At 40.4% G+C, this 18,578-nt stretch overlaps 1 protein-coding gene and 1 pseudogene across 8 annotated transcripts in view; both read right to left on the bottom strand.

Moving 5' to 3' along the window:
- Positions 1-18,578, bottom strand: part of PAK3 (p21 protein (Cdc42/Rac)-activated kinase 3) — a 397,698-nt gene that overhangs the window by 80,891 nt on the left and 298,229 nt on the right. For all 8 annotated transcript variants that reach the window (XM_014538815.1, XM_005865195.2, XM_005865194.2 and 5 more), the window contains 3 exons: positions 17,250-17,287; positions 6,938-7,069; positions 5,628-5,793 (listed from right to left, as the gene is read on the bottom strand). In XM_014538815.1, coding sequence (XP_014394301.1) covers positions 5,628-5,793; positions 6,938-7,069; positions 17,250-17,287 — 336 coding nt within the window. The remainder of the gene's footprint in view (positions 1-5,627; positions 5,794-6,937; positions 7,070-17,249; positions 17,288-18,578) is intronic.
- Positions 597-2,627, bottom strand: LOC102263393 (annotated as a pseudogene).

Consider the following 18,578-nt stretch of genomic DNA (forward strand, 5'->3'; position numbering starts at 1 on the left):
TTTTTTTTTAGCTTCTATGTTTGTTACAATGTTCAAACTGCAGGCTCAGAGGCCTGTAAGGCAGGCGGGGACGTTGGTTTCCTCCCGGTCACTGAAGGAAGCAAGCCTCATGTTAGTTTCAAGCTGCCTGGCTGCCGGCCGCCATCTTGGCTGTCAGTTAATTTGCATATCTCCCTGTTTAGCCAATGGGAAGGGTAGCGGTCGTACGCCAATTACCATGTTTCTCTTTTATTAGTGTAGATTGTATTGTTATCTCAATTTTTCAGATGAAGAAACTGAAGTTCAAAATTGAGTGACTTGCCTAAGGACATACAGCTAGTCTATATTTATGACTCAAACTCAGTTATTATTCATCTCAAAGCCTGTCTCATTGTATTATCTTAATAAGGCTTTTATACTTATGTAATAAAATAGTTACTACCACTTTTTTTGCATTCTAATCCTAGATTTATTCAACACAACTTTTTTACTCTACACAAGAAAGTATAAACACATTATCTAAAATGCTACAAAGTTACCAAAAAAATTCAAAACAGAAAATTCATAGTACTGACTGTACAGTAATAGCCAAAAAAAGCAATGTACACATTGTCAAGGTAACACGAAAGACCACCACGAAGGGGGAGAAGGTCTGTGATGACCTTGCAGAGCTCTCATATTTGCTCACCAATTTTAGAGAAAAAGGAGATGTGCCATATGGATATATGTGCATGAGTACATGTGGAAACACAACCATTTACAGCAACTAATATGGGATGTTTAACTCTAGAAGTCAGAAGAGCTCAAGCAGGGGAGTGAGGCCAGGTTAATAGGAACAGCAGTTGCACAAAAGCATGCCCTTTTCTGAAGGATCCTCAGGCTACTAGACTGGCCCTAGGTCATCGATGGAATGGAAAAATGTGCTCCCAGGCTGGGGTGGCACTGCCACCTGGAACCCTGCTCTGTTCTTGCTGGCTCTTCCACTAAACTGACTCTCAGAGCCTGGAAACGTGGGAACTTTCTATTCAGGAAACTGGAGAGCATCTTCTTAGGCACAACCCCAAATGAACTACACTTCTGCAGCCAAACTTGGCCTTCAAAGGAAACATCTCAATGCTACTTTTGGAAGCCTGCCCCTGACTGAGGATTTGTTTCCTACTGACTGTCCTTCAGCTAGAAAAGTCACAGAACTGAGTTGGATGGGATATAAGTTTTAGGGCAGAGCTTCGGTGGCTTGCTTATCGGTAGGAATTGGAGTGGCTCCTGTGGCTGCAGCAGTCGAGGAAGCGGGATCACCGAGGCACCAGCACCTGTGGCTCTGGGAGTGTGACCTTCTCCTCATCCATGGAGGTGACTGACACCACATGGGGGAGGGGGTGGTAGCATACTCCTGAGAGGGCTGAATCGCTTGAGGGGTGGCCTAGTCTAGGGGGCCAGCACAGCAGTGGCGGTGATTTCCTGGCCATCAATTTGTCCTCCATCCATGTGCTTCAGTGCCTTCTCAGGTTCATCTGGATTCTCAAACTCCAAGTATGCATAGCCTTTATCAGTGGTTCTCAACCTGTGGGTCGCGACCCCTTTGGGGGTCGAACGACCCTTTCACAGGGGTCGCCTAAGACCATCGGAAAACACATATATAATTACATATTGTTTTGTGATTAATCACTATGCTTTAATTATGTTCAATTTGTAACAATGAAATTGGGGGTACCATAACATGAGGAACTGTATTAAAGGGTCATGGCATTAGGAAGGTTGAGAACCACTGCTTTAGATAGATGGGGGTGCATCCTTTCTACAGGCATGTCAATCATTTTAATTTTCTCATAGGTAGAAAATATCTCCATGATGTGATCCTTGGTCACATTCCTGGTGAGCCTACCAATGTGTACTTTGGTGGGTTTAGGGCAGTGGTCGGCAAACTGCGGCCCCTTGAGTGTGGCTATTCCACAAAATACCACGTGCAGGCGCTCACGTACAGTGTGATTGAAACTTCGCGGCCACACTCAAGGGGCCAAAGAGCCGCAGTTTGCTGACCACTGGTTTAGGGGAAGGGTTCCGCCTTTTCCTTTCCTTTTCATTTCTTTTGGGTGGTTTGGATTTGGAGTGGGTACGCCACCTGTTGTTATGTCTGCACTGAGAAGGACTTGGAGAGCTGGAAGAGCTGCTGAAACTGGAGCTTCTGGATGTGCTGGAACTTCCTGAGTAGCTTGATGCTGATGAAGAGGTAGAGCCGCTGCTTGAGCCAGTGCTAGTACTGCAGCCAGAGCTGGAGGTAGAGCTGAACCGAGACCTGGTGCTGCTGCTACCAGTGGAAGCGCTGCTCTTCTGAGTTTATCCCTGCCACAATCCTTCTTGCTCAAGTCCTTGGTGGCCCCTTTATCTTTAGAGTGATCCTTGGACTTCTCATCAGAGTGGTCTTTGCATTTGGAAGGAGAAGGAGCCTTAGTGCTGGACTTTTTATTATTTTCTTTGACTCCTAGCAAGCTCTTCTTTTTCACTCCTGATAAATCCATTCTCCCCTTCTGAGGTGTTCAAAGCAGCAATGGCGGCCTCACTTATCTGAACTCTCACTTCTAACTTGAGTCAGAGAAACGATCCCTAATCGATTGCAATTTACGCCAAAGCACAGCATCTTCCTGCCACCTCGCTTCTTCTTGCTCTCCTCAGCCACTGAGGTCCGTGCCACTCAGTAGTCAGGGTTAGGGAACAGGAACGTTACTACCACTTATTAACTAAATATTTTGTACCAGATTTTTACATGCATTATTCTCATTTAATTATCACAATGCTATGAATATGGTACTATTATTATAGCTATTTTATATGAGGAAAAAGAGGTCCCGAATAGTTAAATAACTTTCCCAAAGTGAGACAGCTGTTAGCAATTGTCTTGTAATTTAAATTGGGGCCTTTCTGACTCCAATACCTGTCCTTTCAGCCATTGGTAGAGCTCCATAAAATCCATCCTATATAGAGAGTACTAATATGTAGTTATGATTTGAATTCCAATTTGACAGATAAGGGACTGAGGCTTAGAGGGGTTAAATAACTCGTCAAAGGTCACAGTGAGAAAGTGGCAGAGAAAGGGCATTAGAGGGTGCCAGTGGAACAGGAATAGGAAAGACTGACTTTGCAAACTATGAAGTACAGCTCAGCTTGAATCTGATTCATGAGAAGTAATCTCCCATTTCTTTAGAGGTTCTCCCTGCCAAGGTCTTGTGAGTACAAGGTAGGGTTGGTTGTTATAGGTGGCCCACTGGCTAGGGCAGTGATGGCGAACCTATGACATGCGTGTCAGAGGTGACATGCAAACTCATTTTTTTGGTTGATTTTTCTTTGTTAAATGGCATTTAAATATATAAAATAAATATCAAAAATATAAATCTTTGTTTTACTATGGTTGCAAATATCAAAAAATTTCTATATGTGACATGGCACCAGAGTTAAGTTAGGGTTTTTCAAAATGCTGACACGCCGAGCTCAAAAGGTTCGCCATCACTGGGCTAGGGGGAAAATGATTCTCTCTAGGCCCAAGCATTCTCCAACAGAGAAGAAAACAATTATTAATTTAAAAAAATTCAAAGGTAGTTTTCTCCTCTTCATCATGTTGCTCAATTCAGAACAGAGTAAACAACAAATTATAAAGTAAACAGATCCAGTACTGTTACCGTTTGTAAGCAAAGCAAGATTTGGGCCCATGAAAATAATGCTTCTTTCTCTGTCACTGAAATTAAGGAAGCTATAAATTTAATTATAATAAATCTAAAACAGATACCAAATAATAGTCATTTTTACCAAAACTAGGCTATTAGGTTTTTAACATCTAATAAATCTCATAGGTCATGTTTATTTGTACAAGATAAAGGAAAAAATTGAGGCAATTGAGTAATTGAATTGAAATTATTAAGGCAATTCTTTCATTTTCCCTTTCTTTGTACATATATAGACAGTTGAGACATGCAGATGCAAAATGGGTAGTGGAAATAGTGTAAGCTATTTGAATTCAAACTCTGGCTCTGCCAGTCATTAGTGAAACTTTTTTGAGGCATACGTTCACTGATCTGTAAAAGGAGGCTATTAAAATCTAACACAGGGATTATTGTGAAAAGTAAACCTGATAATGTATGGAAAGTGGCCACCACATAAAATACTCAATAAATTGGAATAATTACTGTTAATACAGCAAATAGTATTAGCACTAAGTTCAGCAATTCCAGTTATGAATGCTTACAGACAGCTGCAACCTAAACCTTTGTCTTTCTAAAATACCCCTAGCTCAGAATGTCTCAACCTCAGCACTGTTGAGGGAAAAGGAGGGGTGTTGTCATTTACACTGTAGAGAACTTAGAACCATCCCCAGTCTATCCCACCAGATGCCTGCAGCACTCCCTGTGTCGTGACAATATACGTCTCTAGACAATGCCAAATGGACCAATGACCCTGTCTGTAGAGTCTTCCTGTGACCTATAGCTCCCCTGAACTGCTCTCTTTCTTTTCAGCGACCTTTTAGATAGACATTTGCTTGAAATAAAATGGCCTTCTATTCACTAATTGTATCACACGATTACATCTTATCTTCCAAATAAAATTGCAAGTTTCTTGATGACAGGAAATTGTTTCCTTAAATGATTCTGTTATACAACAGACAAGGTGAAGCCCAGTAAAGATATATTTGTTTGCTTATTTTTTCATACATTTACTCAAGAAGAATTTGTTAAGTGCCTTTATATGTACCAGACACTTTATTAGAGCTGGGCATACAGGAAAAGAAGACACAGTCCATGCCTTTGAGGAGCTCCCAGTCTAAGTGAAGGAAGATGACAGATTAGTATAATGTGATATTTTTGTCATAAAGGCAGCAAAAAAGAAGGGTACTTAACTCAGACTAGGAAAGACAAAGAAAGCTTTCCTGAGGAGGCAACACTTGAGCTGAGTTTTGAAGGATAAGTAGTAACTAGATTGAGGGCATTGATTGCAGATAACTAGTAGTTTGTTAAATGCTCTTGTAATATGATTTTAATGAATATATTTCATAGACTTTTGACTCTCAGCAGAGAATGTTTTTTAAAGCTCTTTGACCCAGCAAGATAACTGGAAGAGTGTTTTTGCAAAACTGGAGTGACTGTGTATACACAAGCATGTACACACTAATGACACTGTGGAAAGGAGGCTGGGCTGTCAGCATTTTCTGACCATCGCCCCTCTCCATATAGAAATGCTCCTAAAGTTAAGGGAAAATGATATATTATTGTGGCTGCCAGTTTTGATGGACTCTGTGGGGTTTTGATAGACTTATCTGTCATGATTCATCAGTTGGGAGCCCTTGGGGTATGATCATAGGATATGTCATCAGACTATTTTCTTCCTTTTGGGAGTGTAATCTTAAAGTAAAACTTACTGCTTAATTCATTTTGTCAAGTTTTCAGCTTAATTAATTTTTCAAGTGAAAATATTTAGTTTTTGTCAAATTAGGAGTGTGAGAAAGAGAGTGATCTAGAAAACACAGTGAGTCCCAAACTTTACATCTTGTGACTTCAGGGAGTATGGAGTTCATACAAGCAGATTCAAACTTCTAAAGAATCAATTACAATTCTATTTAAAGAGAAACAATTCCATGAAAAAAGTAATGATGGCAAAAGACTCACTCAGCTTCTCTAGAATCTCCTCATCTGTCATCTTGGATTTTTTCCTTTGTCGATCTGTATTTCTATACAAAGTACTGGAATTGGCATTCTCAGCAGAAGGTGGTGTGACCTCTTTACTTGGTGCTGCTGGTGAAGCAATGGATTCAACCACAGAACGAGTATAGATCTTAAAGACAAGAAAAGAAGTTCTACAATTAAAACAGCAGGCCAAGGAAAGAGTATGAAGTCAAGACACTCTCATATCAGTGAGTTTTTTGTGTTGTTTTTTTTTTAATCAAGATAAATTTTCAAGGAGTTTTAGGTTCACAGCAAAATTTAGGGGAAGGTACAGAGAATTCCCATATACCCCCACCCCCACACATGCATAACTTCACCCATTATCAACATCCCCTTACCTGATTGGTGCATTTGTCACAATTGATGAACCTACACTTACATCATAATCACCCAAAGTCCATAATTTATATACAGTTCACTCTGAGTGTAGTACACTCTATGGGTTTGGATAAATGCATAATGAGATTTATCTATCTTTATGGCATTATGCAAAGTATTTTCACTGTCCTAAAAATTCTCTGTGCTGTCTACTTATCCCTCCTCCTACCCTGAACCCCAAACTTCAGTGAGCTTTATAAAACAAGTGATTTATATTAAAAAACACTTTATGTTTATTAGAGCTGGGCATACAGGAAAAGAAGACACAATCCCTGCCTTTGAGGAGCTCCCAGTCTAAGTGAAGGAAGATGACAGATTAGTATAATGTGATATTTTTGTCATAAAGGCAGCAAAGAAGAAGGGTACTTAGCTCAGACTAGGAAAGACAAAGAAAGCTTTCCTGAGGAAGCAACACTTGAGCATAGGTATATGGTATATACTTATGTTGTTTACTCTGTTCTGAATTGAGCAACATGAATATGGCAACCAAGTGTTGCCTCCTATATAGGCCTGGTACATGGTATATACCTATGTACAAATATACTGTCCTTGAAAGCTCTGAGGAGCTAGTCCTTTGTGACCCCCATATAAACTGTCCTAATTCTAGTACTAGTGCCTCTGCTCATGCAAGTCTTCCTATTTGATTCACATGAATTTTCTTCTCTATCTTAATCTCTGGAGCAGTTTTATAACTTAGCACTTATTTGTATATTGTTTGGTATTATTCCCTAATTGTCAAGTGCTAATCTTGTATCCCAAGTTTTGGAATATAGTAAGATGTTCAATAGGTACTAGTTGATTAACTAGACTCTGGTTATATGAGTGTTCCAAATGACATCTTTTGAATCATTTGGAAATAGTCACTTGTTACTTACTGATTTTGTATGCTCAGGTCTTGGTGCAATAACTGGTGGGGGTTCATTGTCATCTTCTTCTTCTTCCTCTTCTTCATCTTCTTCTTCAGACACAGGAGGGGCCAAAGGAGGCTCTGATGCTGTTTTTGTACTCTTATGACAAAAACAAAGTTAAAAGACCAGGTATTAACTCCTCATTGCTTCCCTTCGGAAATGAGAAAAGGGAAATGAAATATTTAACCATATAGGGTTACGAGGGAACTGCATCTTTTACAAAGGAACAGAACCATCTAAAATTTTGTGTCCAGGACTTGCCCACATCTAGAGATACATTCAGATCATGGTTTAAACAGCATAAAAAATTTTAAAGTTATGCTTATTTTCCACTAAGCCAAAAAAGTGAGCTATTAATTTATTATTTTAAAGTTCCATTTTTTGTAAAATCAATGAGTATATTTTAAAAATCAAATTAATTACTATTAAAGCTTTGATTTTTTTCTGGGCAGATTGTCAATTTATTGATTGACAGGTTGTTAACCAGAAAAATGTTATTTTGTGCTTACAGATCAGAGCATGTGTATGGATATGATATTAAGACTGCTCTGCAAATACTCACTAAGTACAAGAAAGCCCATAAATGTTTCTTCCCTGTTCAGCCTCCTGAAATGAAGCACTCAGAAAGTAACAGACATGAAGATCTAAGGAATACCCATCTTCATAAATAATTATTCAGTTTTAACCAACAGGTAAATGGTGACGTATAATGCTAAAAATGCAATAACACCAGCACCAGAAAAAACAACAACAACCATAAAATCTAGGGTCAGTTCTTGATCATTCATGTCAATATAGGGGTAAAATGGTACCAACGCTGGATTTTGAAAGAACTATGGTCATGATTCTAAAACTGTGGTCCTCAGAGCAGCATCATTAACATTATCAAGGAACTTATTAGAAATTCAAATTCTTGGACTCAATCCAGATCCATAAAAACCTCTGGAAGTAGGGCCTTGCGATCTTTGTTATAATAAGCTTTCCAGATGATCTTGATACAGGTACAAATATAAAAGCTAGTGAACTATGATATAGATATGTGTTGTCCAATATGGCAGCCACTAACCATACATGGTTATTGAACACTTAGAACTGATTAGTCTGAATTGAGAAAAGTTGTAACTGTAAAGTGCATACCAGATATTGAATATGCAATATGAAAAAAATATTTTCTTAGGCTTTTTACAGAGTATATACATTGACATGACTATATTTTGAATATATTGGGTTAAGTAAAATATTTTATTAAAAATAATTTCACCTACCCTGGCTAGGTGGCTCAGTTGGTTGGGGCATTGTCCCTTACACCAAAGGTTGTGAGTTCAATTCCTGGTCATGGTATATACCTAGGTTGTGGGTTCGATCCCTGGGAGGCAACCAATCAATGTTCTTCCCTCTCTCTCCCTTTCTCTCACTCTAAAAATCAATAAAACATATTCTCAGGTGAGGATTAAAAATAATAAAAAATAATTTCACCTATTTTGTCTTACTTTTTAAAATATGTCTACTAGGAAATTTAAAGTTACATATATGGATTTTATTAAATTTCTGTTGGAAAGCACTATTATAGATTGTTTTTGATTTTTGTTTTGTTTGTGTATGTGTATATATTTATTTATTTGTTCTTTGTGTATTCCTTCAATTATACTAGTTTAGGCTAATCTTAAAAAGAATTTTCATTTCTTGAGGACAAATCTCCAAAGTCAGATAAAGGCAGGCTACTAGTAGATTTACATAAAAAACCTTGGTCTATGATTATAAGTTCACTGTGGATTTTCTACAATCATGTAGAAACCTATGATGGAATAAAAATAAGGTATAATCATATATTTGATTAGAGCCAGAAAGGTTTATCTCTTGTGAGAAGGAAGACACCTTAAAGTTTATAAATAAGTACTTGAAAAAATATTTGATTGCCAGATACACATACTGAATGGTTTATAGATTGAAGTGTAGATGCTTAGTTAATATTGGTTTTCTTATTTATACACCTATATTTATTCTTTTTTTGTCTAGCAAGTCAGAAAATTATTTATTTACTAGAAGCCCAGTGCACGAATTCGTGCATCAGTGGGGTCCCTCAACCTGGCCTGTGGTATTGGGCTAAAACCAGCTCTCTGACATCTCCCTTAGGAGTCCTGGATTGCAAGAAGTGCAGGCCAGGCCAAGGGACCCCACTGGTGCATGATTGGGCACAATCGGGCTGTGGGAAGTTGGCCAGCTGGGGAGGGACCACAGGAGGGCTCCAGGGTATGTCCAGCCCATCTTGCACAGTCCCTGTTGGCCAGACCCCAGCAGCAAGCTAACTTACCAGTTGGAGCATCTATCCCCTGGTGGTCAGTGCACATCTTAGCGACTGATCCACCAGTCGACTGTCTGGCCTCTGGTAGTCAGTGCATGTCATAGCGAGTGATTGAGCGGCCTTAGCATATCATTAGCATATTATGCTTTGATTGGCCAACTGGATGACTGGACAATTAGCATATTAAGCTTTTATTATATAGGATAGCCAAGATTTGGAAGCAGCCCATGTCCATCAGTAGATGTGTGGATAAAAAAAAGCTGTGGTACATTTACACAATGGAATACTACTTGGCTGTAAAAAAGAACGAAATTTTAACCTTTTGTGACAGCATGGATGGACCTGGAAAACATTGTGCTTAGTGAAAGAAGCCAGTCAGAGAAAGACAAGTACCATATGATTTCACTCATATATGGAATCAATGAACAAAATGAACGAACAAGCAAAATAGTGACAGACTCATAGATAGAGAGCAGACTGACAGCTGTCAGGGTTGGTGGGTTGGTGGACTGGGTGGAGTGGGGATTGAGAAAAAAAGAAAAAAAAGAGAAAAACTCATGGACAGGGACAATAGTGTTGTGATTGAGTGATAAATGGTTATGGACAGGGATTTGACTTGGGATGGTGAACACACAATACAGTGTACTGATGATGTATTATGGAATTGTACAACTGAAACCTGTATAAATTTGTTAACCAGTGTCACCTCAATAAATTCAATAAAAAATTAGCCTGTTTACCAGGACTCTCTTCAAGCCCCTCATGTCACTGTATTTGCCAATCCAAAGCTATCTATCTATCTATCTATCTATCTATCTATCTATCTATCATCTATCTATCATCTATCTATCTATCTATCTATCTATCTATCTATCTATCATCTATCTAAAACCCTAATATGCAAATAGACCAAACAGAGGAACAACCAAACAACTGAACAACCAGTAGCTATGATGTATGCTGACCACCAGGGGGTGTGTGCTGAACATGGTGGGCTTTGGCCATGGCAGGATGGTGGAGCAGGTGAGTGGGGGTGCCAGACCAAGGCGGGATGCCAGTCGCTGTCATCACCGCGAGCCTCTAGTGGTTACTGAAAATTCTTTGCTCCTGCATGCTGCAGTCCCGCCCAGGACTCACACCTGCTGCCGGCGCTGGCCCCGCTTGCACCTGCTGCCGGCCCCAGAGCCGCTGCTCACACCCACTGCTGGTGCCTGGTGCCAGCCCGGATCGCTCAGCACTGTCAGTGTGTTTGAGCGGTGGCTCCCACCCCAATCGCCCCTGAGGACTTCTCCACCCCCGCCCCTGCTCCTGAGGGGTGATTGGGGCCGGAAGCTGTCTCTCACACCTGCTGCCAGCACCAGCCCTGCTTGCACTCACAGCCGGCGCTGGAGCTGCTGCTTACACTTGCTGCTGGCATCTGGCACCGGCCCTGATTGCTTGGTGCTGTCAGCGGGTGCAAGTGGTGGCTGCCAACCCTGATAGCCCCTGAGGACTTCTCCACCTCCCCTTGATCCTGAGGGGTGATCGGGGAAGCAGCCACCACTCACATTCACTGACAGCACCAGCCCTGCTTGCATCTGCTGTTGGCACCGGCCCCAATCGCTCTATGCTGTCAGTGGGTGTGAGCGGGGCTGGCACCGTCAGCATGTGGGAGAAGTGGTGGCAGGAGCAGGGCTGCTGGCAGAGAGGGGACCAGGGGCTGTGGCAGGAAGGGCCAGGTAGGGGCATGGAGGATGTGCCGAGACCCATCCCTGTGCTCACAGCCAGCCTCGCAGCCCACAGTTCCTTCCAAGGTGCACAAATTCGTGCACTGGGCCCCTAGTTTTATTATAACACTGTACAATTCTAACTTGTTCTTTACCTTGCAAGACCTGCTTCAAAATCACACAGTCATGCACTAAAACCCTATAAATATTCTCCCTTGACATCCCCTTTTAAAGACACAGCTAATACTATTGAGGTAGGACTCTTTCTTACTGCTGTAAGTTTAATAAACTTAGCTTTGCTTGATTAACAGGTTTATCTGGTGGCATTTTTGGGAGGCAAAGGTATAATGTTGCTATGCTTTTCCTTCCAGGCTGATAATTATTATGTCTAATATGTCTAAACTTATAAAAATAAAGATATATGGATAGCAAATATTTTTGTCTTTTTGAAATTAGGTATTTTTGACACTCATTATGCCGTACATTGGGTCAGGGGAGGTAATTCTTCATCTGGATTGGGTCCTGTAGTCTTTTAGAATTCCAAAGGGTTTGGCCTATTCTTCCCTCCCCACCCCCCACCAAAGACAAGTATATACATGCTCTTACATATAATTTCTTTTTTTATTGTTTAGAGAATTACAAATAGTGGTACATATGTCTCTTTTTCCCCCATTGACCTCCCCCCGGCCTCCCCCATCCCCCCGCACATGCCCTTCTTTTTTTATTGTTTAGAGAATTACAAATAGTGGTACATATGTCTCTTTTTCCCCCATTGACCTCCCCCCGGCCTCCCCCATCCCCCAGCACATGCCCAGACACTAGCAGGGTGAGGGCATATGTCTTACATATAATTTCAAGGGTTCATAGATCTTCTGAATACTATCCATAAACTCCAAGTTGTAAACCCTGTTCTAGAGAGTAAGTACACCATCTAGAGAAACTACCTCAGAAAACTCTTCTTTCTTTGAGTTAATTTTTTAAAAAATTTACATATGTTAATTTTTCAATTTTAATTTTTAAAGGTCAAAGGAATTAAATTTAAGGACTTTGGAGACTTTAGATAATGCAAGGTGTCGTCTGGGCCACTTTCAGTGCTTGTTTAAAATGCAGATATCAAGGTTCCATTTCAGAACTACTCTGAAAAGTAGAGTCTCAAATCTGCATTTTATCAGACTCCCCAGGCAATTCTGATGCACAATAAAGTAAATGAACCACTAATCTAGATGGACAAAGTAAATCTGTACTGCAAATCAAAAGCACTATCTGTCAAGTGTACATCCAGGTTCTCTAAGCACAAATCATGGCATATTTATATTTTTGCTATTACCTTCCACTTGGAATACTGGCCCAGGATTCTAAATGCATTATGTCACTCTCAATCTACACTAATAAAAGAGAAACATGCAAATTGGTGTCACTCTGCTATGCCCACCAGCCAATCAGAGTGACTATGCAAATTAACCCAACAAAGCAGTTAATTTGCATGCGCAGGTGCGGAGCAAAGACTGAAGGCTCTGGCCAGAGTGAAGACTGAAGACTGAAGATTGAAGACTGAAGAGGCTTGGCTTCTCCGCTGCAGCCGCAGTGGAGAAGCCAAGCCTCACTGTGGCTGGACCAAAGGCCTGGGTCCCGGATGCTGGAGGAAAACTGGTGCCAGCAGCCAGGGGAAGGAAGGCCTATTGCGCGAATCTTCGTGCAATGGGCTTCTAGTAGTATAATAAAAATATAAAATTTTAAAAGCAGCATCAAATTGAAGAGCAGGTCCATGAACAGATTTTAGCATTTAATACAATAATATCAAAGAAGCTACCAGAGTGAGAAGTAAAGCAGATGTTATATGATTATGGGAAGTATCACTGAATTCAATATTAATTATATAGCCAATATTTAAAAACACTTAATGACTACAACAGTGCTTCTATTTTAATTCCCACCAAGGCTACTAGAGGATGCCAAAACTTGTGATCACTTCAGGCTATGTCTATAAAGTGTTGTCAATTCCATTAAATCAGATACTGTATGATAGCTAGGTCTACTGGGAGTGTTTCTAATGAAAAAAATAATATCAATAATAATAATAAAATAAGCAGTGCAAAGTGCAGTCTCCCCTTAGAACAGTGGTTCTCAACCTGTGGGTCGTGACCCCTTTGGCGGTCGAAAGACCCTTTCACAGGGGTTGCCTAAGACCATCCTGCATATCAGATATTTACATTATGATTCATAACAGTAGCAACATTACAGTTATGAAGCAGCAACAAAAATAGTTTTATGGTTGGGTCACAACATGAGGAACTGTATTTAAAGGGCCAGAAGGTTGAGAACCACTGCCTTAGAATAATAAGAAGAACACAAGGTGCAATTATCCATTCCTAAGTAACTGAGTCCCACAGAAATGATCTAACCTGAACTTAAGGGTCTAATTCAGTTCATTCAGTCAATAAAAATACAGCCTTAGTCAAACAGTTTAATCAAATATGTCCACCTGAAGTCTTGCCAGCCCTTCAAACTCAAACTGTCCAAGAGGAAACTCAGCATTTTCTCATAGAAATTTGCAACTCCTGAAAGATGACACCCTATTTCTGGCCAACCACATATCATTTTAAGCCTGCAATCATCTTTGACCTCAACTTCTTCTCCAACATCCAATCATTAACCTAACCATCTTGGAAATTTGAATTTGATCCCCATTCCTACTGCCACTATCTCACTCAGGACCTCATTATGCTTGGCCTGGGGGATTGCAATACTCCCTCAACTGGTCTCCTTTCATCCAGTCTCACCTTCTGTCCTTAATTCATTCTGAACATTTGCTGTCAGACTACTCTTCTCAAAGCATAAGCTTTAACCATTTAACACTCTTGTTCTAAAAAACTTCAACCTTGCCCTGACAGGTTTGGCTCAGTGGATAGAGCATCATCCTGCAGACTGAAGGGTCCTAGGTTTGATTCCAGTCAAGGGCATGTGCCTTGGTTGCGGGCACATCCCCAGTGGGGGGTGTGTAGGAGGCAGCTGATCGATGTTTCTTTCTCATCGGTGTTTCTAACTCTCTATCCCTCTCCCTTCCTCTCTGTAGAGAATCAGTGAAATATATTTTAAAAAAACTTCAACTTTTCCACTATACACTGAAAAAAGCCATATCTCTAAGAATACCATTTAAGGGTCTCTATGATTTGGCTCCAAGTTAACTTTCAAGGCTTATTTCCTACTAGAGGCCTGGAGCACGAATTTGTGCACGGGTGGGGTTCCTCAGCCTGGCTGGCGATCAGGGCCAATTGGGACAGTCTCACCCAGTCCCCATCAGGGCTGCAGGAGGTTGGCTGGGCCACAGGAGGTGGCCAGCAGGGGAGGGAGGAGCCATGGGAGGTTGGCCGGCTGGCCTCCTGATTGGGGCCATCAGGGGGGGCAGCTGGCCAAGGGGAGGGACTGCGGGAGGTTGGCTGGCCATGGGAGGTTGGCTGTGGGAGTGCACTGACCACCAGAGGGAAGCTCCTGCATTAAGCGTCTGCTCTTTGCTGCTCAGTACACGTCATAGTGACTGGTCTACTGGTCATTCCAGTTGTTTGGTCATTTGGTCACTTAGGCTTTTATACATATAGATGATTCCCTTTCTTGCATCTCAGTCTTCATTCAAACCTACATCCCTTTCTCTCCTTGCTCTCCTCACTATCACGTCCTTTTCCATGCTTTTCCTAGTGCTTAGAATGCCCTTCCCCATCTTCACAGATCCAAATCCCATGTGATTTTCAAGATCTAGCTTAAATGCCACCTTTTATATAAAACATTTTCTAACTCAACCTTCCATAAATATGTAGCAGCCACTGAGCTTAAGACCTTGGGACAAAGGCATGCTTCCTTTAACTTCCCCAGCTAAAAGTAATCTATTTTCTCTGAATTCTCATAGCAAATGAACATAATTTAGAGTATGTAACATAGTCCATATTGTGTTGAGCTTGTTTATGTTTATACTTTTTTCCCTTACTAAACTAAGCTCCAGATTTCCTAGTGATTTTAAGGAAGCATTTGATAAAAATATGTTTAATAAGTGAATATCCAGTGGTTTTATCTCCAAACAGTGATATTATCATAGTTTTCTGATTTGGTAGAATATTTTGGTCATTATATAGATTTAGTTTTAATTCTACAAGCAAAACCAATAGAGGCAAGCTCAGAAAGACCAATCTCTTAGGGAGTATAAACTGTTTACAAAATAAAACTCCTACACAGACCATCCTAGCAGATTGATGTGTTAAATAGTTGACTTACCAAAAAAATAACAATATTTATTTGCCAGGATACCTAGTCAGTATTACACAATAATGATATTAATTAAATCAAGGGGCATAAGTTATGTGTTGATCAGGAAGGTTGGCATTTTTATTTTTCCCATGTTGCTATTACCTTCCTTCACATTCTGTTTTCAGTGTGACCCAATAAGTTGTCATGGAATAGAAAAAGGAGAAGGGGAAATGACCAGTGAGAATACGAGGGCTATATTCTGTTGTGTTTTGGAGAATCTGAGTAAGACACAAGTACCATCGCCTCACACAAGCTTTGTCTATGAAGAGAATAAGTTTTTCCTCTTGTTATCATCTAAAAAATAATAGTAATAGTAGCTTATAATTAATAATCACATAGGGTGTGCTAGGTAATATACTAAGTATATTATATGCATTAACACATTAAATATTCACACAAGTTTTAGGAGGTAGGGTATACCCAGTTAAAGCTGAAGAAAGAGAGGCTCAGAGGAGCTAAGGCATAGAGGAGCTAAGCCATTTTCCCAAAGTTGCTCAGCTTTTAAGAGGAGGAATAAGACTAAATATCTATGTCCAAGGCCTTAATTCTTTTTTAAAATTTTATTGTTAATTGTGGTAAAACATATATAACATAAAATTTAACATGGTAACCATTTTTAAGTATATAGTTCAGTAGTGTCAAATGTATTCACATTGTTGTGCAACCATCACCACCATCCATGTCCAGAACTCTTTTTATCTTGTAGCATTAAAACTCTGTACCCATCTAATCTAATAAAAAGGTAATATGCAAATTAAATGTCACTCTGTCACAAAGTTGGTGGTGCCCATAGCGTTCTGCACCCTGGCAGTGGAAGGAGGGAGGGCATCTGGGCAGGCAGCATGCTCCCAGCCCAGCGGAAACAATGCATGGGTGGGGGTGTGCTCCAGGCGGCCACCGTGGGACTCAGAGCATGCCCCCACCCCAGCAGACACAACGCAGGAGGGCCTCTGCATGTGAGCTACAGAGGAAACACTTTTTCTGACCACTCATTGGCTAAGCTCCCTGTATGCTGCCACTCGCAGTGTTCTTGATAACTTGGGTAATAAGAATCCAAGAAGGTGATCTAGGGTTTTTCCACCTCACTCCTGGAGGAAAAAACTAAGGTCCGCTGCTGGAGGGGCAAAGAAATATCATATCCTCCCTAGCTGGTTTGGCTCAGTGAATAGAGCCTTGGCCTGCTGACCACAGGGTCCGGGTTTGATTCTGACCAAGGGCATGTACCTAGGTTGCAGGCTCCTCCCTGACCAGAGCCCAGGTCAGGGCTCATGCAGGAGGCAACCAATCAAAGTGTCCCTCTCACATTTATGTTTCTCTCTGTCTTTCCTCCCTCTCTCCAAGCTCTTTAAAATTCAATGGAAACATATTCTCAGGTGAGGATAAAAACAAAAGAAAAAAAGAAATGTCATATCCTATGAAAGAGACATCTTGAAAATGCCTAAAGAAATTTGTCATTTTTTCATGGTGAAGGGACTGGAGTCCATGTTGATGAAAACACCTTGGTGGCTGTGGCAGCCGGCAGTGGTAGCAGCAGTGGGGTGATGGGGCTGGCACCTTCCCCTGATTAGCCTAGTCATCTCCCACAGAGGGAGGCCAGACTGTGGCTTAGGCTTGCTCTCCACGGGGAGCGGGACTAAGCTGTCAGTAGGACATCCCCTGAGGGCTCCCAGTCTGTGAGAGGGGGCAGGCCGGGCTGAGGGACCGCCCCCCCCCAGTGCACAAATTTCATGCACTGGGCCTCTAGTTAACAATAACTCCCCATTCTACCTCTCCTAACAACCATTTTCTGTCTCTATGATTTTGATTACTTTAGGTAATTCATGTAAGTAGAATCATACAGTATGTATCTAAATTATACTTTTAAAAAACATTTTTAAAAGATTCTATATATAAAAAAACTAGATATGCACAATTGTGTTCTATTGGACTACCAGAAACACTGATTACAGAAAACTGTTTTAAATGTTTCACTTACCGAAGAATGGGCTGCTATGTATCCATGTGCACTTTTATCTGAAAAGTGAAGATAAAGCTGTCACCTTTGTTTCATAAAGACTGCCTTATTTAAAGACGATACTTAAAAAAACAAAAACAAACAAACAAAACTTCACGTGTTTGACCAGAAGGGAGTTCTCCAATTCATTATTAAATAGATATTATGAAAATGACATTTTTTGTTATAATTTACACCCTTACATCACCAACATATTATCACCACATTATGTTATAGACCTTTAATGAAGGCCTCCAGTGATTCTCATATATATGGAGAAATATTAAGATTACCTACTCCTGGATTGCAATGATTCCATACAGTAGTCCCCCCAAAGTGGGGGATAGATATATTCAGGCCTGAAACCTGAGATAATACCAAACCTTGTGCACGTGCGCGCGCGCGCGCGCGCGCACACACACACACACACACACACACACACACACACATACACAGCAGGTCCTGGAATAACATTATTTCATTCGACATTGCTTTCTTATAATGTTGATGAGATGCTGTAGAAACTTAACTCTTGTTTTTATCAATTAGCCTATGGTAAAACTGGTTTCATTATATGTTATTTGGACACAGTTGCAAGAAACTATGGAAGACATTCAGTGAGGATTTATGGAACCCAGTTTTTCTGTTCATGTCATCTACCCACAAATTTAATGCCTTTTCCATTTTAACTAAGTACCTATCACATACTGTGGCTGTAATTTTTGCATTTTGAGTTGTGACAGAAAAACTAGCATGGATTTCTTCTTCACAATTATGAATAGAAGATTCATTCTTCCCATAGATCTTAGCAACTTCAGCATATGGTTGTTTTCTTTCCCTATTAAGTTGACAACTTTTCAGTTAAATAAATCACTTTATGGATTTTCTTTGAAATATCTGAATTGCAAGCATTACTACTCTTGTACTTTGAGGAGATTAAGTAAAATAACGGTTACTCGAACACAAGCACTACAATACCTCAACAGCTGATCTGGTAACATAGATGGCTACTAAGTGACTAACAGGTGGGGAGCGTGTGCAGCATGGACACACTAAACAAAGAATGTTTCATGTTCCAGGTGGGATGCAACAGGACCACCCAAGATTTCATTTCATTACTCAGAACAGCACAAAATTTAAAATTTATTTTTGAATTTTTCCATTTAATATTTTTGTACCATGGTTAACCCTGGATAACTAAAACTATAAAAAGCAAAAGCACAGATAATGGAGGACTACTGTACATATACACTGAGTGGCCAGATTATTATGACCACCTAACGTTTGTAGGCAAATTAGCTATAATTTTGC

The sequence above is a fragment of the Myotis brandtii genome, unplaced genomic scaffold, assembly GCF_000412655.1.
Source record: "Myotis brandtii unplaced genomic scaffold, ASM41265v1 scaffold199, whole genome shotgun sequence".
NCBI lineage: Eukaryota > Metazoa > Chordata > Mammalia > Chiroptera > Vespertilionidae > Myotis > Myotis brandtii.